General features: G+C 53.9%; 1 protein-coding gene and 1 long non-coding RNA gene across 3 annotated transcripts; both read right to left on the bottom strand.

Moving 5' to 3' along the window:
- Window positions 1-3,760: 3,760 nt before the first annotated feature.
- RBM15 (RNA binding motif protein 15) lies at window positions 3,761-11,701 on the bottom strand. Its single transcript, XM_026111790.2, has one exon. The coding sequence runs from the start codon at window positions 11,561-11,563 to the stop codon at window positions 8,693-8,695; it is 2,871 nt and encodes a 956-aa protein (XP_025967575.2). The 5' UTR covers window positions 11,564-11,701; the 3' UTR covers window positions 3,761-8,692.
- A 1,576-nt stretch (window positions 11,702-13,277) lies between these two features.
- Window positions 13,278-25,483, bottom strand: LOC135323740 (uncharacterized). 2 transcript variants are annotated; one of them, XR_010385263.1, is made up of 4 exons: window positions 20,327-25,483; window positions 19,136-19,218; window positions 17,804-18,006; window positions 13,278-14,598 (listed from the first exon to the last, which is right to left on the bottom strand). It is a non-coding gene; the product is annotated as an uncharacterized LOC135323740 (long non-coding RNA). The 2 variants fall into 2 exon arrangements; XR_010385262.1 differs by lacking the exon at window positions 13,278-14,598 and having other exon boundaries at window positions 16,191-18,006.
- Window positions 25,484-25,770: the final 287 nt, after the last annotated feature.

Raw genomic sequence — 25,770 nt, 5'->3', positions numbered from 1 at the left:
CAGCCAGATCTCAGCCATAACCTTCACGAAACTTGGTGAACAGCCCGTTCAACGACACGGGTTTCGATAACCAGAAATCCTTCTGCACCCTAACCGGGGTCCTGAGCCATACTCGATTCCTAATCCGATAGGCTTGACGTGCGGCACTTTCATGTGAAAGGAGATACAGACCCACGTACGTAAACGCTCACTCATGACAAATTGCAGAGATTACAGGGAAAACAGCCAATTCAAGATACCACACAGGACTCTCCCTAGATTAATTAGTACACGCTGCTAAAAGTAGGCCTGACCTATCATTGTATCCGAGTACAGGAAATACTGAAGATAGCTAAAACAGAGTTAAAAATCCACAGACTGATCTTAAGATCAGATTGCAGACCTAGGTATGAAGGTCAAGGCAGGGAAATGAGTGGATGAGACATCCGTCACCCACAATTAACTTACGGCTCATCAGCTCATCTGTGGAAGCTGACCACATGCACACACAACCCATCCTAATCCCAGGACAATACACCCGAGCTTAAAACCAAAAGCACAGGGAAAATGAGCAGAGCTCAGCTGAGACACAGCAGCCTATTAACCCATGGCAACACCCTCATGTCCGCACCCATACCGCGCTTCTTCAGCCACGGTTAATTAATACAACACTGCAGTAAGACACAGAGGTTTGTCGAAACAGAAGAAACGTATGCCACCACGTACTTGCACCTTCTTCCTACTAAAGACACCTCAACCTCATCAGAGCACACACGAATGGGACCAACACCAACAGGCTCCTACACAGAGCCCACACTCCAGTTCATCAGCTCCGAGTGACCCATCACACAGGGTACGAACAACCAAGTCCCTCAACAGCTCGCTGAGTCCGAAGAGTTTTCCTTGCCCAGTTCTCAGGCAAACTATAACTGAACAGCAGACAACAGAAGTGGACACAACAAAAATTACAAAGAGATTAGCCAAAGATATTTTCCACTTCTTTCCCTAACCCTTTTGCAGATGACTCGCCTAATCGACTCACACCAGGACACACCGTGAGAACATATCCTCAAAGAGCATTTGCCATTTTATCATAAAGTAGCAGCACTACGCAAACATCATCTTGCTATTAGCTATGAGCAGAATTTGGGCCATCTGATGTATTAAACATAGTTATAATTCAGCTGTAGCTGGTAAAAAGCACAATTCTAGAAAATGTGTGAATTCAAATAACCAGTTTCCCATCTAATCCACTTGCATCACTTTACACTGCAGTGCAGTTAATTAAACGGTTCTCTTTATAAATCCATTTTCCCCAGATTGCTTGCCTGAAGTCTCATTAACCAAGTTAATATGATGCATATAGAGTACGGAGCACTGTTAACTCTTAAAAGAGACTAGCTTTAACAAAACATAGATATAACTGGCAGGTAAAGCGTCCTTCTAACCAGTCCAGAAGACAGAGGAGCACACGACGTACATTAAGAAAAGACTCGCCATTACAGAGCAGCCATAGCAGAACCATCCTACACCAACCACATCCCAAAATTACCTACGAGCCACCCGAATACATAACATTTAGGAGACTGGAAACAAATCTCCTGGTTAAACACACAGTGAATTCTGAGTCAGAGACAAGGGCCTTTCCTGGAACAGCCACCAGCAGCCCATTTGCCATAACACAACAAGTTGAAGCATACCCAAACGGTGGGAGAGTGCCCAACCCCTGAAACACCCTCCCAAGTAGCTAACTAGCTTTTTGGAAGCACCTCCTTTATTTGGGTTATATTAACAGATCACTCATCTCCTGTTGGCAAGAAACACCCCATGAATTAAAGGAGAAGAGGTTCAAACATGCCTCCCACTGTTACTACAAGCCCCAAACCTTTTGTACAACATGTCAAGTAACACCACATCCAGAGGTCACATCTCAACAGCACATGAAATAGGACATTGCAAAAATACAAACTTTAACTACAACAAACACCAACTTCTGGAAGAACAGTCCATCTCGAGAGTTTCCCCTCTCCATTTCCCTCCTCTCATTACCAGCAACATCTAAAAATGTTCCCATTTGTAACAAACACCTTAATTTATGCCAACATCCCATGAACATACACAAAATAGCTTTGCCTAATCATCATCTTGGCTTCCATATTCATATATTAACAATATTTCAGATAGCGTTTCGGGTTAAGTTGGTGTTAATTCAAACAGTTCATGAACTCAGAAAACCAGCTCTCCAGCTTGCCAAGCCGAACATCTGGAGCTTTGCTCGAGTGCCATCTTTTAGCAGGTAGGTAGAGAAACCTCGCGTTCCTCAACGGGAACGTCAGCAGCAAACACAGACGCCGCACCGAAGAGTTCGTTCCTTCACTCCCATCCCCAGAGTGGATGGAAGCGGCGCTTTGACCCAAGTGAACACGTTAGTCAAGGTTAGTAGACACAAGAATCAAACGAAAAAGGTGAACAACAAAACTGTTTTGGTTTACATCACAATTCAGTCCGACCTCTTCGACCGCCTTACCTGTTTCAGGGATTTACACGCTGTTTGCCCCAGGAACAGACACCTTGCAGAGCACAACCATGGCATCCTTTGGCAGAAAAGCACCTGCTGCCTAGCAATCGGCCTGCACGGCTGCAGGACAGTACTAGGTTCTTAATCCACAGGAGGTTAAAGCATGTCAAGGCAATCAGGGCAAGCTTGCAATTTCAAGGTGTCTTCATCTGCGTGGCAGACAGCGACTAGTTAATTCTAACAGACCGGCAAGCATAACACGAGAGGTTTCTGAAGCCAACGATGCAGCAGTGTTAGCTTCCTCTTGGTCTCGGCTGTTGTCAATGTGCCCCGAAGTCTCCTGCAGCAAACATGGAGTTGTACTCCTGTACTGGAACAGCCTTCAGGAGCCCCCATACAGGATAATGCAGGAACTACAGCACACAATTTTTTCGGGATGCCTCCATTTTTTCCTCTTACAATCTGTACTACACAGTGAGGTGACTGCAAGCAAACATGCAGTCGTACCTGGGACGCGATCAGGGTGCATGCACATCCGAGGCGTGTGGAACATTTGCTTCAAAACCGGTCAAAATAAGGCACTGACACCAACGCAAAGGTTTTTAAATTACCGACTCTAGCTCTCAGGAACTCTTCATCCATTCAGAACTAAACCCATCACTGCATAACTGCTGCAAAGCCCCTGGAGATGGAGGAGCGCCTCACGTATGTCAGGAAAGGCTTTATTAACATCATTTAAACATTTTTAAGGACTCATTTCTCTTTTTCTTTTGGCAATTTGGTGCAAAGGTTTACGTGCAAGATTCAAAGCAATCTCAAACTTTTTTCTTCAAAATTAAAAAAAAAAAAATCAAAACTAAAGCCAAACAAGTTGGGTGAACAAAACAAATCAGAAACTTAAAATTCAGGAACTCCAGCTCTTCGAACCAGCGAAGCCCCAGACTTGGACACCGTTCTGAGACGCAGGGTGCCTCCCTGCTTCTTGCATGCCAGCATCAGCACCGTTTCCTCGTAAAGATGAGGAGTAAAGCAGCAAGCGACCCCCTCCGCTGCGACCAAAGGGGGTGCCACAGCAACACAACGAGCTAGATTCTTCAGATTTGGTACAACAGGCTGGTCAACGCGAAAGTGCCGGTCTCCCTGCTTCTTGCTCAAGACCCACAACTATCAGAGCAAACATTGAGCCGCAGCAGCAAGTACCCCTCCGCTGCAAACAAAGGGGTCAAACGTTTGTCGTCAATTCACTTCCAGGCAGAAAAACCATTTTCCTCAAAAGAAACAATTTATTTAGAATGAAACAAAATCAGCTCAACTGTGAGCGCATGTTTGAGTGACAGCTACTTTTAAGCTGTGTGAGCCATAAAAAGGGTATTCCTTTACTTTTCCAGCAATCTTGTGTACACAGCACAAAGCAAAGAGGTCATTTTTTTTTTCCACTTAAAACACGGGCATTGGCATCACAATAGCAGATACACAACTTTTTTTTAAGCTGCCATTTTAGTAAAATGCACAAATACTAAACAGATAAGCTTTCTTCCATCAAGAGGCCCATGTAAATTCCACACAAGCCACAGCTTCTCTTCCCAAAGGTCCATTAGAGCTTGGAATCCCATGCGGTTGTCTTCTGCAGTCCACCAGCTTTGCTTGCAGGAGGAAAGAAAATGTTATTTCAATACAAATGTATACAACAGATTTTCCCCTCCCGACATTATACAGATGAACATAAGAGAACTACAAGGCCTTTCCGAATATTCTACTTGGACTTCAAAAAGCACCAATACCACCCACGGGCACAAAACCTTGAAATGAAGTCACCTTCTATGTATAGATGCATAACAAGTAGTGCAGGGGTTGTTTTTGGACCAATGTTAAACTAGGCTTACAGTATTGATGACTATTCAACTTTCCTAACAGTTAATGGGACGCATCAAAAATAATTAACCATGAGAAAAACCAACGGAACTATAAATAATTCAGTTGACTTTCCTCAAAGAACACTTCCTGAAGGCAACTTATCAACAGAAATACGAAGCGTAGTGTTACGAGTTTCGCTTTTGTTCTCGTTTTGCTGCATAACTCTAACAGCAGACAACTCCAATAGTACAGAAGAGGTCAAATCTGACACACCTAATAAAATTTAAAATTGTTACCATTCAAGTAATATTTCTCATCCATCATTTTCACACAAACGCAACTGCATGAAGTTGAATATTCAATTAACCATCCTCAGAACAATATGGTCTGCGTTAAGCCTAATACAAAAATTATTTCATCATTAAGTTTACATTTCATTGGAATATCTGTCCTTCGCTGCTACCCACAGAAAGTCAAAAAAAAAAAAGAAAAGGAGGCAAGGGGGAAAGAACCCCAAAAACTCTAGTCACACGGCAATGATTTCTTCCACTCTTGTTTCTGCTCAAGAGGCACACAGCAGACTCACTAGGAGTCCTGCTCTCAACACTGTTTTTCTGAGCAAAGCTAGGAACTAAGACATTCCAAGCAACTTTCTCCCGGTCCTCAGATTATTCGAGCCTATCTTCACAATTTTGATTCACTCATCCTCCCCATTAATACTTGAGTACTTTCATCTCAAGTTACCATCAACCAGATGGTTCCCAAACCAATTCAAGACATCTACACACTCTTCTCTGCCCTCCACAGGAGGCTGAGCAGGTTGTCTCCAAAGCAGCTTCAGTCCTTAAACAGCCTTTTAAAAACAGAGAGAGGGTAGGACCGATCTGTCAGTCTGACACGCAACTCCGTTCTCCCTCTACGATGCTCACACGGATGCATCGCCACTTGTAACCGAGGAGCCCGAAATTTCTGTAGTTTAAGGTAACCTCAACGTTCACACCGCAGCGGCAGTGAACAGCGGACCATACACTAGACCAGAGCAAACAAAGCCACTGGCTAGCAGCCAAAGAAGTTGCATAAAGTTTCCAATTAAAAAACCTAAAATCTTAAACAGAAGCATGAGTCATTTGAGGTTCTTTCCCCCCAAAGCATAAAGCACAACTATGAAATGATTCAGGAAAAGGACATCCTTTTTCCACACTAATTCAATAAACTGTAACTAATGAAATATAGGAACATCAGCTGCACACATTTGAAGAAATCCGCAGCTCTTACTAGAGCAACATAATGCCAAATATAACCAGAGAGCTAACGTCTGCTACATCTGTTTTGCTCTATACAGAAGTGGTATTACATATGGACTTCTACTTGCATTCGGCCCTGGCCAAGACGACTTTTAGTGGACAGTTACTCCAATGGTGCGCACTTCATAGCCTAAGAGAAAAGCACAGCCGACAAAGCTGTACTAGACCTGATGGCAGCATGTGACTAAGTGCCGGCAAAAAAAATGTTGCCAGTCAACTATGTTTTGACATTAAGTACCCTCAAAGGGTGTTAAAATCCTTGCTTACAAATCAGAGCAGCAACCACAAATAAACCAGATTTAAAGAAGCAGGTACTCCATTAAATAAAGAACCAGAAAACCTGGAGTCAAATACAGCCTCGCCTGCTCCGTGTTACCCGCCGGTGCAGCACAATTTTGACTCATAAAAGCCAGTGGCAAATATAACCACTGCTCTTTTACAAGGAAACAGTGGGAGTGCACCCATGGAAAGGAAACCTCTTTCCAAAAGGGGTTCCCATACCTCCCCAGCCAGCTGTCAAAAGAAATTTGCTTTTAAATTTGGACAAGCTATGTCGACCCCAAGTTTTGTGGGTTTAAAAAAAAACAGGTGTCTACTGCATATCAGCATAACAAGCACTGTTCTTTGCAAGTTTAAGTGTTGAACACAAACAAGGTTAGTGCTTCTTTCATGGTTTTGGATAGATTTGAACTCCCAGCAGTTCAAGTTAAAGGGTGCTTTCCTTTAAACCTCGGCACTTGCAAGCGACCTGCGTCAAATGCAATGAGACAACTCACTGTAAATGCAAGAAACACTTAAAGTGAGTTAGCAGCAGTGTTGATAACATGCTCACACACAACATAGACACCTGCTGCAATTAAAACAGACATTCTTTGCAGTAAGTGGTAAATACGCCGTATCTTCTACAACATACAGTTATTTGCGTTATTGGTGTCATTTCCAAAAACTCTCATTGTTAATAGGAAGAAGAACAGCTGAATTCTGCCATCTAAATCTATTACATTCACATTGAAGGACGACAATCCAGAAATCCTGGATTTCACCCTCGAACATTTAAGAGCATTAGATGAGGCTTGTACGTTTCCGTTCAGAAAGAAAAGTAGCTGTAACACTAAAACCTGTTTTGAGGATATTCTGCCACATTTAAGCTCACCACGATGGTTGGGAAAGATCTACTCATTTTTGTCAAGAAGAAAAAAAAACCATTTGAACTGGGGCACTCCTCTGAAGAGCGACTATGGAGAGCAATATTGCTGAATTTCATGTTTCTGAGACAGTGAATCTAGAGCAAGCACAGTCACACTTGAAAAGCGATTGCTCTGTCTATAAAGTACATTCAAGACATCTCCTCCACGTACTACTAGCAACCTAGTCTACGTTTTGAACTTGAATTTTTTGTCACATAAGCTGAAGCAGAAATTAACCTGCCTCTCAGCCCTGTAACAATTGCCCAGGAAGACACTGGAAGACCTACTGAGCAAAGCAGCATCGCTTTTACATTGCCCAAGTTTCTGAAAACGTGGCTAAGTGCAAGATTACATTCCGGCTTTAAGTGCAAGATTACATTTTAGGGCCTGTAAAGTGTAAATAGATATATTCAGATTTACACTTCAGTTCAGAAGCTAGCTGCAAGCCCCATTCAGTTGTAAAACAGAGCAACAGGGATTTAGATCCCTCTTTCCCTCATAAATGCCTGTATCAGCACGGTGTCCAAGGCAACTGGAGAAAAGTGCCTATGGAGAGGGGGAAAAAGCACGAGAGAAAATGAACCAAGTTCTTTGAAAAAGGTAAACTGTTTCCTCATAGAATACTTTAAAAAAAGAAAAAATCAAATCACAGCACTTTGGAGTACTTCTAATGCTTCTCTAAAGCGCTAAAAACACTTTAGTCCAGATGACTATAAAAAACCTCATGTAATGCCCACTGTACTGTACCTGAAAAGTCTCTAGCAGACAGCAGTTTCTTGCTATTAACAAAGAGGTAAAATGATAATGAGAACTTTTATGTAATTAAATTATTACAGAATTAAAAGCCATCTCTGGAGAGAAGCATACTTGCTTAGAGTTTGCACTGTGGAACCAGACCCCACTGTACCTGCAACTCTTCGAAAAAGGCAGTAAAAACAAAAAACCACAATATAACTAAAGTTATTCTTAAAGCACCTCCTTGTTTCTTGCATACGAGAGTAAGCACAAGACATTCATGGTTTGTAACAAAGTCCTCAGCTATTTACCAAACATTGTCACTGCTACAAACCCAAAGTGCATATATGGGATACAATAGAACTCAGAGGAATAGGAGAAATACACCTGTTAAAAAAGCATACTTTCAGTGCATGCATTTTGGTGGACTGGAGGAAGTTCTCGAACACCCAATAAAGGAATTCATGTTCTGCGGTGTACCCGGGAGCAGGCGCTAGCCACCTGAGAGACACCAACCTTGAGCCGTGCAACTCAAAGGGAAACCATTCGGGCTCCGGATGGAAGGGCTCAGTCAGGCCAGAGGGCTGCTGGCCCCAGGCCTTCACAGAATTTCAGTGACTCCAAAATGAGCTGACACCAGTCCACTATTAAGTGTGTGGTTTTCCATTTAAACTACTGAGTGCTTTAAATCTGGTCTTTTAGGTTTTTAACTCTAGAGGACAAGCTATTGAACTTGCTTTAAAAAAAATACATGAAATGAAAAAAGGACACGAATCAAAATTAAAAAGGTGGGATTTTGTTCTTGTTTTTTTTTCCCCCCCCCAGTTTTTGTTTTTCTTTTGTAAATCAAAGCAGGCCTAGCCTCCCTGCTATCCCCACTGAGAAGGGATTCTCAAAATATCCTATTCACACTAATGGCTAACCAACCTTTCCGGCTTCTAACCTTATAGAAAAATGTAGTAACAGAAAAACGGGCAGGGAAAGTTACCTACAAACAAAGATCTAATTTAAAATAATGACAGGGCTGGCTAAGGCTGTATCCCATAGCACCTGGCACACGCTGGAGGGGCTGTGTGGAGGAGGAGGCGGGGTTGGGTACAGAAAACACAAGGGCCTTAGGATGCCCCACGGACAATGATCATGACCAGATAGTCGTCCTCTGATTTGGCCAGCGCCTTGGCCGTGGAGTCCAGGAACTGCTGGGAGAAGTCGCAGGGCGGAAAGGCGTGCAGGACCCCGCTGTTCTCCTTGTCTTTGTTGCCCCCCACAGGGAGGCTGATCACCCCAGCAGCCTGCTTTTGCTTTAGGTAGGACACCAGATTCCTGAGGGGCCTCTGCGTGGAGGTGGTGGCAGCCTCGCTAGCTCCGGAGGAGGAGCGGCTGTCTGACGTGCCAGGCACGGCCAAAAGGATGGCATACCCGTTGGGACCCGCCACCTTGATGCGACGAGTGACCTCGTCCAGCTTGGGCTGGTCCAGACGAAGACGTTGCGTGATCTTGAGCTGAGCTACTTTCCCCCCAGTTGCTCCCTCCACGAGGAGGCTGCTGGCGACGCTGAGGTCCCCCTGAAGCAGGTGCATGTTGGACGGGAAGTTGCTGTTCTTCAGCAGAAGCATCCCCTGCCAGGCCAAGCACAGCTTGGGGGCTCCGCCGGCCTGCGACGCTCCGTCCTGCTGCTGTTTCTGCGCCGGCGGTTTGAGCCGCGACCCTCCGCCGCCTCCCTCCGTAGCGCGTTCGTCCTTTTTGGCTGGACTTTTGCACTCCTGCGCGGCGGCGGCCGCGGAAGCGCGATGCTTCCGCTCCCTTTCCGCGGAATTCTTGCGGTCGCGTTTCTCATTCTGGCCTCGCTCTAGGCTTCCCCTGCGCGACTCCCGGATGGGCGAGGGCCGCTCCAACAGGAGCAAACGGGAGGAGCGCTCCGCGTCGCTACTATAGCGCTCCCTCCCTCCAACAAGCTCAGGGCTGCGGTCTGGGGGAGAGGTCGTGGCCAAACAGTGACGCTTTCGGGACGAAGACGAGCGCTCACTGTCCGGAGAACGGTCCAAGTGCCGGCCTCCGTCCTCCGCCAGTCTCCGTTTCCTAGGCTGATCCCTACTACTACTGCCCAACTCCCTCTCCCCTCGGTCCCGCTCCAAGGACCAACCATCCCGACGGCGCTCCAGGCTTTCCAGCGGGTCATAGGCAGCTGCCCGGTTACTCCTGTCCCGCACAGGGGGTGGCGGAGGCACCCACTCTGTCTCGGGATAAAGGTCTCTGTCGCGGTCTCTATAGAGCAACGGTGGTGTCCTGTCCCGGGCCCCCCGAAGAGGATCTGGCGGGGCCCCCCGGTGAGCCCCAAACGCAGCAGCCTCCGCCACCAGCTCGTAATGAGCAGGAGGCGGCAACGCCAGAGGCTGCAGGTAGGGCTGCTGGTACCGATGCTCGGTGTCGGCAAAGTCTACGCGGAGGCGGCGGTCGGGCCCACCCAAGGGAAAGCCACGCATGTGGGTGCACGCCGCCTGCGCCGCGTCCAAGCTCTCGTACTGGATATAGGCCCACGAATCCCCCTTGCGGTAATCAATAGTGCGAATGGTGCCAAAACGGTCAAATTCCCTGGCCAGGGCAGCAAGGGGCACCCAGGGCCCGAGGCCACCCACCCAGAGCCTGGTCGTTGGAGTGGCTTTACCATACCCAATCTTGATGGGGTTGCGCAGAAGCACCTTTCCCGACATGGCCAACTTGGCCCGGTGCGCCATGTCCAGGTTTTCAAATTTAAGAAAACCATACGTGCTGGTCTGCCCGCGGCCCGGCCTTTTGATGTCCACCTCCGTGATGACCCCGAAACGGTCAAAGGCTCGGCGTAAATCGGACTCGCTCACGGTGATGTCCAGGTTGCCCAGAAACAACGTGCGGTTGGCCCTCTGGTCATCCTCGGGGCTGATCTCCTCCTCGCCAGCTGCTCCGGCACCCCCTCCTCCTCCGCGGAAGCCCCCGGCAGCCGCCACGCCGGCCACGCGCTCCAGCCCATAGGCCGGCCGCACTCGCGCTTCGTAGAAACCTCCGTAGTCCCTCTCCCGCTCCAGCTCCCGGGGCAGAGGGGGCGGAGGCGGCAAGCGGCCCAGGGCGAGCTGCTGCAGCCGGTAGTCTCGATAACCGAGGGCTCCTCCGCTGCCAGCGGGCGACAAGGCCCGCTGCGTCGCCCCAGCCGGGGGGTGCCGCACAGCAGCGGCCGCCGCGGCCGCCACCCCCACGGCCGTGGTGCCATAGGGGGACTCCTTGTCCAGCAGCGCCGGGGAACGGCTGCTGCGCCGCCGGCTGCTCCCGCCGCCCCCCACGTAGACGGCCTCAATTTTGAGGGGGCGGTCATAGAGCACGAGGCGGCCGCGGGCGTGCTTGGCGGCGCGGGCATCCTCAGGCCGGCGGAAGTTGACGAAGGCCACGCGCTCGTCGGCGGCGCCGGTGCCCGGCGGGAGGCGGCTGATTTTGACGCTCACGTCGCCGAAGCGCTTGAACTCGTGGAAGAGCCCGTCCTCCACCGCCTCGTCGCTCAGCACCGAGCCCAGCTCGCTGATCTTCAGCGTCTTGTACTCCCCGCCGGCGCCCGGCTCCGAGGAGGAGGAGGAGGAGGACGGGGCCGCCGCCGGCGCCCGGGACTCACCCCCACCGCCGCGGCTGCTGCTGCTCCGCGACGGCTCCGCGGTTTTGCTGCTGCTGCTGTAGCCGTGCCGGCTGCCCCCGCCGCCCGCCGCCGCCGCCCCGGCCTCGTACTCGCGGCTGCCGGCGCGGCCGGCCTTGTCCGGGTGCGGGCCGCGCCGGCTGCTCCCGCTGTTGCTCTCGGCGGAGGCCGCCGCCGCCGCCGCTTTCCCGCCGCTGCCGTTGGAGCCGCCGGAGCCGCTCGGCTTCTTGCCGCTCCGCTCGCCCCGCGCCGACGAGGAGGAGGACGCCGAGTCCTCGCCGCCGCCCCGCGACCGCTTGGCTTTAGCCGGCGAGCGCTCCTTGCCCTTCATGGCGGCCGGCCCCGGGGCGGCCCCCGCCCGGCCCTGCTCCCCGCCGCCGGCCTCACTGACTGACTGACCCGCCGCGCTCACGCACCCGCCGCCATCTTGGAAGCCGCCGCGGCCACGAGCCCCGCCCCCCCGGCGCCCATTGGCCGGTTAACGCGGGCCCGCCGCCCTCGTTGGCCGGCGCGCGCGTCACCCCCACCCCCCGCCCCCCCCGCGCGCGCGGCGGGCGCTCGCGCTGCCAGGCCTCGCTGGCGGAAGGTCCGCCCATTCCCCCCTCTCTGCCCTTTCCGATTGGCCCAGCGGGCTGTCTTCCTCCGCGCCGGCCTCGCGCGCTGCGGGAGGAGGGCGCGGAAAGAGGCGCCCCGCTCGCACTTCTCCCCGCCCCGTTTGCTCAGTGGATGGTTGGAACGAGAGCGGCCTTCTGATTGGGCGAGCTCTCTTGTCAATCATAACGGTTCCACCGTAGGGGACAGCCCCTGCTCATTGGCCATTGGGCGAACTTACCTCCTCTTTCTGATTGGCTCGCCGGCCTGCCACTTGTAACGGTCCTGGCTGTGGCCCCGCCTCGCCATTTCCCATTGGTCCGCTCGCTTAGACGCGGGTTCCCGTCGTCCTTCTCAAATTCTCGCGAGTTGCATTAACCCCGCCCCCTTTCCTCATTGGCCACTGGTAACCTTTCCTCTGCTGCTCTGATAGGCTGAAGCCTATGCCTTTCCCGAAGAAGCGCGGGCTGCTACCCAAGCTCCACCTTTCGTTTATGATTGGGCGAGAAAATCTCCCCAAGCATCTGGTTGGGTGTAGCCGCGTGGCTTGCGGATAGGCTAAAGAGGCAGTCAGTCACGCTTGCTCTGACTCTGATTGGTTGCAGCGAGGGAGGGCGGTTCCCCGGGAGCGTTCGCCGCGGGGCTGCGGCGGCGGGCTCAGAGCGCGCCGGGCTGCGGCGCGCGGTGGGGGCGGGGGTGCTGGTCGCTTCCGCTCTCCTCAGGCCGGGGGCGCGCTAACGGCTGGGGCCGAGGGCGGGAAGTAAAGCACAAAAGGAGAGAAGACCCCGGTGACTAGCTGGTGGTCGCACTCTGCCTATGTCCAAACCGTGTGCAATTTTCTGTCACAGAAAGCGTTGTTTATATTAAGGGAATTCCAGTCACGTCCCACCGAAGCGGCTCTAAGGCCCCAACCAGGCTCCCGCTCGTTGGGTGCCACCGCGTGGGCCCCGGGCGCCTCCCGCTCCCGCCCAGGCTTCCCCTTCGCATCGGAAATAGGGACTCGGAAACGTTCCCGGGGGAGAAATCCACAGTGGCAATGGGCCCTGCCGGCCCCGAAGCCACCCACCCCCGACCCTCATTCCACCTCCCCTGCAGCCCCGCGGCTTCTCCTTCCAGTGCTGGAAAGTTATCGATTCTTCTCTTTCAGCTGCCTCAAAATAGACAGTTTGGAAATTTGGAAACGTCTGAGAAAAACACCAACCTGCACCTGCGCGAGGAAGAATTCGGTTTAACCCAGCGCTGCTTCGGCCTCACCCCCGGGCCACGTTGGATAACTACCCTGCGAGTAGTTTAAGGGAGGCAGAAAGCGCCATGTCCCCTCGCCGTGCGTCTCGCTGCGATGCCCCTGGGTCCCCATGTCACCCATGGTGAGGAGAGAGCTCCCCAGGAACAGCTTAATCCGCCAGAAGGGGGATTGAGTCAGGTTTTTTAATAGCAGGCCATTAGACTGCTTTTCTCCCTGTCCCATCATCGCCTTCTGACAGCGATGGTACACAGAGGCTCCCGAAACCGTGGGTGGGTTTTAAATGGTGGGTAAATAGCAGCTATCTAAATATAGGCCGAGGAATGAGAGAAATTGTGTTTGAAATACATGTCGGGCTCCTGAAAATGAGATTTTCCCCTGTAATGACACCGAGTTAACCTAACACATGTCTCAGAGACTGGCCCGCAGTGATACAGGAGCCTGGCTCATGTGGATATAATTATCCGAAAATATATGGGAGGTAGATACAATTATGTGGGTATGGATCATCAAGATGAAGCGATACGGAGGTATGCGAAAGAGGGCTAGAGTCACAGGCACAGAGGAGTATTGGGTGTCTTAGAAACAGAATCAGCCAAGCATCTGTCAAACGGGCTTATTGCAACCACTGATCATGGCTGATTCAAGCTGCTTTCCTGGGGAGACACAACTGAATGAAAATGCTCTGGCATTTCCCCCCGCCTTGAAAAAAATGCTATTCCATCAAGGTGTTAGCATTTTACAGAAATGTCTCAGTTCCAGTGCCAGGGCTGTCAGAAAGCTTGCTGGAGCTCAGGGTGGGATCAATTTAGAAGGGAGACCTGGACAGCAACATGTGTCAGGGAGCAGAAGATCCCAGTTAAAACAAAACCAAAAATCCCACCACTTTGGTCTGCATCAGATGCACCCACATCCAGTGCAAATACCCCTCGCAGCCGGCTCTCCCTCTGGGTTTCCCACGGTTTCTGACGGAGAATCACAGAGGCACCGAGGGGTCTCGCTCCTTGGGCACCCTTGTTTGGGGATGAGATGAAAATGTGGGGAAATCTACATTGCCTTATTTCAGCTTCATCTTTGAGGTTGCATCTGGTGAAAACTGGAACAGTTCCACTGGCTTGAGAGGAAATGCATCACATTAAACAGTTAATGATAAAGACTTTAACTCCCCAGAACCTGCCAAGGTCCTAACCGCTTCCTCGTGGCGCCTCAGTTTGCATGTGAAACGCAGAACCCAGAAATTGCAATTCCTCGGCTGATGACTCATAGTTTAAAAGACACCTTGGGTGAGCAATGGGACACATCACCAAAGTGTCCTTCTGTCTGTCATTTAATCTGATTTCAATCCTTCTTCTAACGTGCTCCTTCAAAGGGGGGGGCATCTTCTCCCCCTGGCTTTTTCCACTGCTGCGTCAGCCACCGTCAGATGTAGATCTCTGCAACAGGCAGCTGGTCACTGACGGTTCGGCAGGACTGAGGCTTTTCAGAGCGGGTTTTGGCGCTGGAGAAAGGAAACGCAGCACCTAAGAAGAGCCCTGAAAAAGAGCACATTTTTGTCAGGCCATGAGAAATGATACGGCGTGAGCAGGAATCTCCCCCCAGGCCCAGACTAGATAAAGAGTACTGTCTGTGTTTATATATATGTATAAATAATTAAGGTGCCAGATGGCCCTTGAGCCCATGGCCTAGATATAAGCATCTAATTACATTTGGTGTCAATGGGAGTTGGGCATCGAAGTACCTTTGAGGACTTGGGCTGATCCTGGGTAATACTTGGATGTTGCAGAACCAAAGAAACTTGCCATTTTCTGCAAAAGCCTTTCTCTAGCAGTTTAACTGTATGTCTCCTTTGCAAAGTCCGGACTGGGAAGATCTTAGAGGAACATGTCAACCTGACCTAGGAGGAGAGGTAAAGGCGGCTCCTTGGCTCCATCCCAAACCAGCATTGCTCCAAGCGCCACTGATTGATGCTGGCAGAAGACCTGTGAGCACCTCGACTGAGGAGGTATTTGTTTGGCCTCTGCAGTTTGGTATTCAAGCAGGCTGACTTTGCTCCTGGAGAAGCACTTGCATCCCAGCTGGCCATTAGAGACATCAAAATACATTAGCTTCACTTAGGCAAGGCCACAAGAGCACTCCAGGGACGCGAGCTGCCAGCCCAGAAGTGAGCTGTCTTGCACTCTGACCCGAACGCTGTGCAGGGGAGGCGAAAGCTTCCCCCGGTTAGTCACTGCAGTTCTCGCAGCCATCTCCGCAACGGCCCAGACCTAGCGTTCGCGAGCAGAAAAAGCTGGAGAACATCCACCCTGCGGGATCCTGGTGAGGTTTGGCAGCGATCCGCAAGGCAGCTCCCAGCACTTCGAGGAAAGCGGGGAGGGAGCCGGCTTCTTTCCGCAGCTGAGCGGGAGGTGGCTGGGACGCGCTCGCAGTCTCATGGGAGGCACTGCCAGAGCATGGCGCTGAATTCGAGTCCTTAGCCAGTCCCGTCTCCTGCATCAGCTCTTCTCATATTACACCCAGATGGTGACAGTCCCTCTGGATGTGCAGCGTCAACCACAAGGAATTTCTCTGGGTTTTACCTCTCGCTTGTCCTGCAGAGGTCAGGCAGGACCTGCTCCCGCTGCCTGTTTGTTCTTCTTGGTACCAGGAGCTCATCCCTGCGCAGGGAGCATCCCTGCAGCATCCTTGTGCTGCGCTCCGAGGTCGATCAGGAGTGACCCTGCTTGAGTTAAGCGGTAGCTAAAGCCAGGCTCCTTTCCTCCCTGCTTAAGCTCAGTTCAGCACCGCCCCAAAGGCTCTGGGGACTTTTGCAGCAGCTCCCCAAGCTAGGCAGTCCCTTCACCCCTTCCCTCCTGCGTACCTTCTCCGCGAGCATCGTTGTCCACATCCTGCATCTCTGCACCACCCCAGTCCCCAGCAGAGGATGGTCAGAGGTGGCTGCCTCCCTTCCCCTCCCTGCACCCCAGGACCCCCCGGTCTCCTGCTCCCAGGACCTCGTCGCAGCCCCGGCGGGGAGAGGCCGGCAGCCCCCGGGCCCAGCCCCGTTGCCGGCAGAGGGCAGCGGCAGCCCAGGAATTGCTGGGACCTGATCCAGCCCCTCCGCCTGCAGCCAGGGCCAGGGCCTGCTCCGAAGAGCTTGGGCCTCCTGCCCCGGCGCAGCCCCTCCTGCCCCCCTCCGAGCCCTTTTCTCTCTATTTCAGCTCTTTTTCTCAGCTGAGCGAGGAGTGCTCGAGTTTAATAAGTAATGAAGGAATTCATGGAGCCATTAGCACAGTAATTGTTCACTTTCCACCTAATATTCAGAGATTAATGGAAAGGGAAGAATAACCCCCCAAAGTACAGAGAGGATTAAGGCAGCCTCGGGGATTGGGGATCCAAGATCATGTTGCAGGGCCACGTCCTTTGCTGAAGACCAGTGTCCAGAGGAAGGCTGGTGTTTGGGCATTAACCAATAACTAGAAAGACTCGAGCTCCTAGGCTCCATCTGTGCTCTCAGTCTCCTGCCCTTTCCAGTCCCCAACTGTCCTCCCCAGGGATGCTCCGAGGATGGCTACATTCAGGGCGCTAATGTCCATATGGGATGGAGGCACCTGACTTTGGGGACTCGTCTCTGCAGCACCAAACCTTTGCAGCCCTCAGCGCGTTTCTTCTCGGCTCGCCGCAGCGAGGCAGGGCCCTGCTGCCCCTGGGGCAGGGATGCAGCCCAAGGGAGCCCAGTGGCACCCAGGGAGGTTGGGTACATCCATGGGCTGCAGATTCGTTGGTCAATGTCATGTCTCTGGTCCATCTGCCTCCTGCAAGCTAGCGCCTCAGCTTACAGTCGCTACCTGTGCTTGAAGGAGCCTAACTTCATATCATCATCCTCCGCTCAGAGACCCTTTGACCAAAAAACACCAGGGGTGGCAATCTGGTCCCTCATCACTCTGTGCCTTTGTTCCTCCTGGAGAAACAGGGAGAAAAATTAGACCGTCCTACCTCAGGAGAAGCAACATTGCCCAGAAGAACTAAACCCATCCATGCTCACGCCGAGATGAGACAAGGTTCACAGCAATCCAGGCAGGCCGGCGCCTTTAAACGGCTGGAGCCTCCGCTCGAGTCATCGCCATGTCACTGCACAGTGACACGCTGCCACGGCCGTGACACGATGAGCGAATGCTGCAGCATCCTTGCCTGAGCTGCGTCTTGCCAGCAAACAGGTGGCAGCTCCGGTCGAGGGGACCCCAAGCCGACCCGAAGAGCCGAGGCCTGGCTCCTAACCCCACGGCTACGCAGCTGGGGCTCCTGGGCGCCCGTCAGGTCCTTGAATGGAGGCCAGGAGATGGGGAGACAGGGGGAAAATGGGAGGGGGGAGAGCCCCCCATTCCTGCTCCGAGCTATAACATCGCAGCCGAGCGTGATGTTTTTGAGATGAGTGGCGCTTGCTCTGGGAGGAAGAGGCAGCATTAAAGGACGCTGTGAAAAGCCAGCCGGCAGCGCCGATTCCCAGCTCGGAGCAGCTGAGACAGGGACCTTTCCCCACTGTCCCAGTGGGAGGAAAGCAAGGACACAGCCTGCGGCAAGAGGTGTTCCTCAGCCGTTTGCTCTAGCAGCTGGGAAGGGACACGAGGCTCCCTTGAAAAGCTGAACAGGAGCCTGCAGAGGGCCCAGTGTCCGCGCAGGGGTCTGGAGAAGACGGCCCTGCGTGTCAACCAACTCGCAGGGCACCTTGCGCCTCTCTTACACCCCGGTGAGGATCGGCACCTCGTTCCCTGCAGCGCCAAGCGCGGTGTCACAAAGATGCAGAAGTCCCAGCTCCCTTTGGTCTCCGGGGCGTCCCGTCTCATGTCTCACAGCTCTTCCTTGTGACGCAGGTCCGGCTGCTGTGGGAGTGAAGAACATCATGCTGGGCAGCACGTCCTGTCCTCCAGCATAGCCTGTCACATCAAGGCAGCTTTTCCACAGCCCTAAAGGTGAAAACACCACATCCTCACAACACGTTCCCTCCCTCCCAATGCCTTTGCAAGCAGAAAGGGTGTCACGCTGAAACGCATCACCCTCTGTGGCAGGCGAGGAGCCCATAAAATGCCAGAGACCCCTCCGATCTACGGAGACGGCCATGCACAGGCAGCCCAACACCAATTTCTCTTCCCTGTCACCTATGCACAGATTCCTATCTCCCTTTTACCAGCTCCAGTGCCTCAGTTTCCCCTTGTGGTGGGTTTTCAGAGAGGGGGTTCTTCTGCGCGAGGCAGGTGGGGAAAGAGGGTTCACCAGCGGTGACAGCCCCGTCACCTCCACAAAGCACCAAGTTGCAAAATGCGCCCCGGCACGTCCCAGCTTGGCACTCCCAGCATGGTTTTGTTGTGTCTTTATGTTGCTGGAGGGAGGGGAAGATGGCAATTAAAATAAATCAGAGGAGCCGGGAGGCTGGCAGCTCCGTTTGTCATCTCGAGGAGAGCAGTTACAATCTGAACGGGGTGGGAACTTGGGCAGGAGACAATCAATAAACCCCACAGATCTGTAAGGAGACACTCGCCAACCTTCAGTCAGGGCCCCAAAGTCACCGCCGGTATCTAAAAGCCCGTCTGACTTTGCTACCGCAGCCTGGGCACGTTTCTGAGCATTGCCGGACCCGAGGAAGGAACCTGTGGGTTTAATTCCCTCGGGCTCTTGAGTTTCCAGCTGCCGGCTGTGGGCAAGGCTTTGCTGCCCAAGGAGACCCATCTCCACAGCGTAACGGGATCCTCCGCGACACGGAGGAGCAGTGAAAAATTCATGGGCTCTGGCTGATCACGCAGCGTCTGGGACAGGCCTGGGAGCGGGAAAACACGGGCTGCTTTTTGGAGAGGGCCTTTAGCCTTCCTTGATCCCAAAATGCTCCTGAGAATAAGGGGATCTTCCTACTCCGAAAGCATCAGGAGCTGAAAAACACTTTGGGATGTCAAAGCGAACGGGCCGGGCCAGCTGGTGTACGGGGCGTAGTGCCACTGGGAGCATCCTGGAGCCTTAAACCCTCCGAGTGCCGGGTTCGTCTGCTTCCCCTCGCGGGAGCACCCCGGCCACGGGGCTCTCCACACGCAGGTGTTTCATTACCGTTTCCATCCCGTGCGTTGCCACCCATCTGTCCCGTCCATCAGCATTTTCAGCGTGTTCAGCACATTCCTTTCTTTCCATTCCTGGAGATGAAGAGCAGGACCGGCTCCCTTCTGGAATGGCTGGTCTCAGCCCCGCCACCGCCTTGGCCTGCTCGCAGCCTCCGTGGGACCCAGGGCCTGCACTAGGCAGGTCTTGCTCGGGCAGAGGGACCAGTGCAGCTTGCTCCTCAGGGAGGAAAGCGGCTATGGACCAAGAGATAACGCCACAAAGCTGCTGTGCCCAGGCTGGTGAGGGCTCTGGCCACCCATGAGGTCTCCAAGGGCCGTGGCATTGCCAGCCCTACACAAACAGTGGATGACCTGGATTTGGCCAGGTGGTAGATTGAAGTAAAAGGACCGTGGTTTAGAGGCCCTAAAAGACCAACATGTGACTTCACCCCACATCAGGGTGGCTCATGGGCATGGGAGGATCGTGGAGAGCAACCCTGGACCATCCCACCCCGAGCACAGCATGGGTTCTCTTCCTCCTCCCTCCCACAAACCTCCTTTCCCCCTAACCTGTGCATTATCCCATGGGTCTTTATCAAAAACCACTTTGTACATTTGGTGCCTGGAGCTCCCTCAGCCATAGACTATGAATTCTTGCTATATATATTTTAAGGGAGTCGTGGGGATATTTTTAAATGACCCCTTCAGCTATTTCTGCTTAATTTCCCTCACTTTTCCTCTGTCTCTCTCCCTGATCTTCTCCTCCGCAGAGGATGAGAGAGCTCATTTTCATCTCTCCTGTCTGGGAGACGGGGTGGCTGGTTGGATGAAGACAAAAGCCAGTCCAAAAAAGAACAGACACATCTGAGCAAGAATAGCAGCCGGGGCCGGCCCAGCGCAGGGAGCAGCGTCGGGGACTGTCCACCCTCCTGCTTCAGGGGCTGCTAATTGCCAGCGGGACGAGAGCGACCAGGGTGAAATTTTCCGCTCCGCGGGCAGAACATCTGAGGGGGCACCTGATGCGGGAACCGGGAGGGAGCAAACTTGCAGCCCAAGGAAACCTCTGGGGCTTTTCTTCCCAACAGCCAGCTCTTAGCCCCTCTCTGATCTTATACTAAAGGAAACCCAAGTGTTCAGGACAGGTCCTGCTCAGGGAAAGCATCTACCAGTTGCTTCTGTGTCTATCCATCCTTCTCCTTACCTTGTGTGGCCCACAGCATCTCCTGGTTCTCATGGTTTGGGCCAGTAGTTAGTCCTCGCTCAAAAGCCGAGTCCGGTATGTCCCCACCGCTGTTGCACATCCCTCCCTTCTGCGAGTCTTTCAGGAAGCAGAAGGTGGTTTCTGGCTTCCCACCTTTCAGGAGGCCTCACAGCCCAGCGCTCGGCTGGCTGTAAGGAGCCGGCAGGGCTATTCATAGCTCCGCTGCCAACTTTCTTTGCACCTTGGGCCAAGCCATTTTGCTTCTTTGCATCTTTTCTCCCCCCCTCGGACACCTGTGGATAATCACACACCCCTGGAGCTAATAAGGCTCCGAGGCCTCCAGGATGCAAGCCGTGCACAGATCCTCAGATGGAAGATGTTCTTTTCCAAGGCAGCCCCCAGGGGAAGGGCAGTGTGTGTTTGCACATGTGGGTTTATCGCACCTAAACGCTACCAGGAGAGAAATACAAGTCAGTGGAAAAACCTAAATCTTTCCAGCAAAGTCTGATGAGAACCTGGTTCATTGATTTAACCCTTTCGTCTCCTCCACGGACTCCTGCCCAGACCTCCAGCTGGTGCCCTTGTGGAGGCTCCCTCATTCGTCTTGGGAAAACATCTCATTCATCTTCCCTGCAGGTGTGATTTGCCCTTCAGGCTCTGCCCCTCACCCTTACCATCAGTCCTATTCACAGTCCATTAACTCCCCATGCTCAGCTCCATCCATCCATCCCTCCCACCGGCTGCCGCCTTCCCTGCAGCAGACTCCCTCACCCCCCTTGCTTTGATTTGGGCATTTCTTAGGCTGGTTGTGGGGATTTGGTCTAGGTCCTTTAGGTGGATTTCGTAGGAAGCAGCAGTATCGACTGCTGATTTCCAGCAGAAGGAGGGGAAAAGAAAAAAAAAAAGCGCTCTTCCCTTCTCCTCGGTGCCCTCTCCTGTGGCTTTCTGTCAGCCCTCGCCGCCTTCCTTCCCAAATTTCCTCACCTGCAGCCCACTGTCAGTTCTCCCTCCACACTTCCCTGCTGCTCAGCCGCCCTCTCAGCCTTTGCCGAGTGCTGACTCACCCGGCTCCCTCGGCGAGTCGGAAAACACAGACGAGATCGCGCCGTAAACCAGGAGCCGGGGAGGGAGTCGATCCCCCCGGCCGAGGTCTCGCCCCCGGGGCCAGGGAGCTCTGCCGGGTGGGAGCTGGACCTGCGCCTGCCCTGTGCCGGGCGAGCGGCTGCGGTTTCTTTTTCCTGGTGCTTAATGACCCTAGGGCACAGGCTGCCTGTAACCGAGTGGGGACCGCTCGGCTGGGAGGCAGCGATGGCTGCTGACACGCTCAGCGCGTTCATGGCAAACGGCGTTGCAGGAGCAGCCTGTTCCTCCCCGGGCACTTGCTGCAGGCTCTGGGGGGTTGGTGTGGCAGTGGGGCACGAGAGGACCCACAGTCATGTCTCACACCAGTCAAATGCAAGTTCAACCCCCTGTGAATACTTCTCTTGGCTGCTTTTTTGGAAATAAATCTCCCTGGGTATTGGCTGCAGCATGGGACAGAGGAGCTGAGGGCAGGGGAAGCACGCGGCTCGCTGTTAAACCACTTCCCCACCATGGTCCTTTATAAATCCTGTTGCATGTTCAGCCCCAAGATGCTCTGCCAACTCCTGCATCCCCGTATCAGCGCAGGACCGATGCCGGATCCTTCTCCGTTAGGAGCTCGGCAGCGCCCACGTGCTACGGCCCCGGCAAACGCAGCAGGGCCAAGCGCAAACTGGGCAAGAGACCCCAAAACACCTCCAAGGGGGTGAACCTGAGCCCAGGAGACCACCGAAACAAGGAGGGGAGACACTACAGCTTTGGAGAACATCACCCCCAGTGAGCACAGCTGCATGCCGTGGCCCACGCGCCGGATCTAACCAGGCTGCCTCGCAGCCACCGAGAGCTACTTATAGCCATAAAGCTCCCGGCGCTCCCGCTGCTGGCTGGGGACAGCCCGGGTGTCAGGGCCCTTCTGCCGACTCCGCACGCACCAACCAGCCAAGCCGGCTGCAGCTCTCTGATACGACTTCTGCAGACATGAACTGCTTGCAGATGCTCTTGGTGCCGGTCCAGACACCCCGAGCTCTGCAAGCTGGAGCTGGGCACGGAAAGCGAGCAGAGATACGCTGCCCGGTCCTGGCTCCACCGTGCTTAAAACAACGCAGCCGCAAGAGGGATGCGAGAAAATGTGCGACGGAAAGCCAGAGGGAGAAAAATCGCCCCAATCCTCTTCTTCCTGCCATGCTCTTCTCTGTCATTAAAGGGTGCTGGTGGCAGAGGGTGGGCACAGCCCCTCTCCGGCGCGGCAGAGCCTTCCCTTGGCAGGGGCTGCAGTTGCCGGCATCGGATGCATTCAAGCAAAGACCCCCCGCAGCCGCCCCAGTCCATCTCTGCAGGGACTCTCACGTGCCGCTCACCTCCTCCAAGTCAAGTCCAGCTAAGCAGGCAGCGTTTTGCTGTCCGGAGTTGGGTGAGAGGGGCCGGCTGCCAAGTGGACGTTGGCCAGTTCTGGCTGCTGCTCTCCGAGGGCCACCTACAGCCGTCCGGAACCCGAAAGGTGTGGGAGGTCCTGCGGGTGCCACGGCTTGTCCCACGGGAGCAGAGGAGCATGTCGGCCCCTGCAATGAGGCTGAATCGCTGGACTAACTGGTTGCCACCAGCTTATGGCAGGACTCACCACAGCTGCGACCAGCTGCTTCCCTGACCCAGCCCTGGGGACCCGCTCAGAGGCTGCAGAGCTCGTTACACCAGTGATGAGAGCCAGGCCTCAGCGAGGAGCTGGCAGCAAATGCCAGAAGTCCCGCCTGGCCGGCCCACGTCCTCCCCAGGCCCAAACAGCTGCACGGCAAGGATGGCTATTTTTGGGGTGTTGTCATAGCATCGGGCACTGCATGGGGGGCCGGCAGGCGAGGTGGCAGACTTGTGTGTTGCTAAGTGGTGACGTTGCCACGGGAGACCATCCAGCGTGGCAGGAGCAGAGGGGACCGAGCGTGGCCAAATCCACCGTTGGAGGGAGGCAGCCCACAGCCGGGACGCCCGGCCAGGTCACTGCCGTGCTGCTGGCAGGAGGCTGGACCACCTGCGTGCCTGGCTCTCTGGAGGATGGATGCACGCACCCACCTCCATCCTCCTCAGAGAGAGGACCAGCATGTCCAGAGCTAAGGCAGATGAGTTTGGGACTGGCTCCAAACTGCCCAAGAGAAGAGGGGTCTCCCATTGGGAGCTTGCCACCAGCCAGCTCCCCAGGACCTGGAGATGGCTTCACCTCTGAAGGCATCCCCAAGCAACAGCAAAGTCTTGCCGAGCTAAATAACACAGTGAAAAACACATCCCTCAACTGCCAGGTCAGCATGTTTCCCTCTTTGCAGGGTCCATTTGAACCAGAAGCCAAGCAGAAGCCCCAAGCAAAACCCGCTGCGGTCCAAGGTAGCAATTCTCCACCACAGCCCCAGAGCGGTCATCCTGCTACGCTGAAGTCCCTTCGCTCCACCAAGCCAAAGATTTACAACGTGAGCCCTTATCTCAGCGCTTGAGCAGGCTGCTGTCGCCTGGAACAGGACTCCCAAGGACGCAAGCCAAGGAAGGTCGCGCTGCAAAGTGCTCCACTTGATTAGGCAGATTAGAGACCAATTTCCAGCCCTCCTCCAAGGCCGGAGGAGCAGGGCTGTGATCCCACAGAGGTGACCTCCTCTGCTTTGCCTAGGGCTGATCTCCAGCGCATGGAAGGGAAAATGACACATACCTCCATGGGACCAATGTTTTCCCCAAGTGAAAGCCTGGTTTGCAGCACTGCTGCCTTCACCCTCCTTCCCTTCCTTCTCTGGCCACTTTCCCCATGGAGAGACAGGCAGCAGCTGAGATAATTTACCATTTAATGTGGGCAGATGGCTTAATTTAAACAAAATCAGAGAGGAGGGAAGCCAGTCTGTGAACGTCTTGATGAGTTCAGCCTGTTCTCCTTTCCCTCCCCCTCCCTGTGCAGCCCTTCTCGGGGAGCCCTGCCGCAGGTGAGGCTCCCCATAGCACCTGGGGCACAGCAACACCCAGCTGCCCCGCTGAATCTGGCCCCAGAGGGTCCTTGGGTCCTTTCACCCCTTTTTCCTCCCTTCAATGTGCAGGAGGAGGTGGAAAAAAAAATCCAATGCCAACATCTCCTGTGCCCTGCTCTGACCCAGTTTGGTCTATGGAGGTTCTTGAGATCTTCACCTTGGAGGCCTTGACCTTGAGGGAGGCCTGGGTTGACCAGCAGCGGGTATCGGCCTGGCTAGAGGTGATGGCGTGGCCATGCAGAGCAGTTGTGCGCTGAGGACTGGGGGGCTGAAGGTGGCCTGCGACGGTGGGGAGAGAGGGGCTGCGGTGGGCAGAGTTAAGGGGAAGTGCTGGTGCAATGGGAGGTGAGTACGAGAGGAAGGAGGGAGACCAAAAGGACTGAAAATCTTATGCCATACTTGGCTAAACCCCTTCCTTCTCCTGTCCTGCTCTTTGGGGATGTGCCCATCTGCTCCCAGAGGGCCCCGTGCCCGCTAAACCCTTCCTAAACTCCTGGCCGCTGCCCCCAGCGATGCCCGTTGATCACATTTCCAGGTCTTCCCCCATCTCAGGGCACCTCTTGGCTCTTGCCATCGGAGGAGCGAGCCCGGCGCCTCGCTTCGCCGACCTCCGCCGTCCCCGCCTGCACGCGTGACAACTGCACTGACCCCCCTAATTTACAGAGCAACCACGGCGTGCTCTTACGTGTCAAGAGACGGTGATTTCGGTATAGTCACCCGCGTCCTGCACGCGCATAACAAATCTATCGTGGTTATTCGGGGAGTTTTCATAACAGGTTGCATGGCCGCAGGTGATTGCTTTAAAGAGCTGCCCACCCATGGAGCCGAGCTCTCTGCTCGTTCCCTGCTCGGTAATAAAGGCTAATGAGAAGGCTTAGTACCACGCACAGTTTTATGGCCTGCCTAATGCAGCAAGTCAGAGTTGCTGAACACAATGAGCTCTCACAGCCACGGAAATAAGAAGGGGGAAATATATATATATATATATAAAAGCAGCCTTTTGGAAGTGGCTTTGCCGCCCTCCTGCCAGCGTCCGCGAGCTTGCTGGGGGCGCGAGGAGGTTTTTGCCGAGTGGGGCTGGCTTATCCTCTCCTCCCCCAGCAATTTTCTCCACTGTTAGTTTAATTAGCCTTCCAACCCCGGTGGTTGCCCCTCGGTCCCAGCCCGACTACGCGGCAGGCTGCACCGGAGTCGGGGGGCTCCGGCCGGCGGCTCGGTGCCGTATCGGCACAGCAGCTGCTTCGCTCCCGGCAGCGCCGAGCGGGGCGGATCGCCAGCGAGGATGCGGCATCTCTGCTCATCCGAATTTCAGCTGGGCCAGGCAGAGCCCGTCCGCCTGCCACGGGGCAAATCCGGGAGCGAGCCAGCAGCCAC

This window comes from Dromaius novaehollandiae, chromosome 27 (assembly GCF_036370855.1).
Source record: "Dromaius novaehollandiae isolate bDroNov1 chromosome 27, bDroNov1.hap1, whole genome shotgun sequence".
Classification (NCBI taxonomy): Eukaryota; Metazoa; Chordata; class Aves; order Casuariiformes; family Dromaiidae; genus Dromaius; species Dromaius novaehollandiae.
Note: the sequence above shows the minus strand (reverse complement) of the source record. Positions and strands in the feature narration are given on the sequence as shown.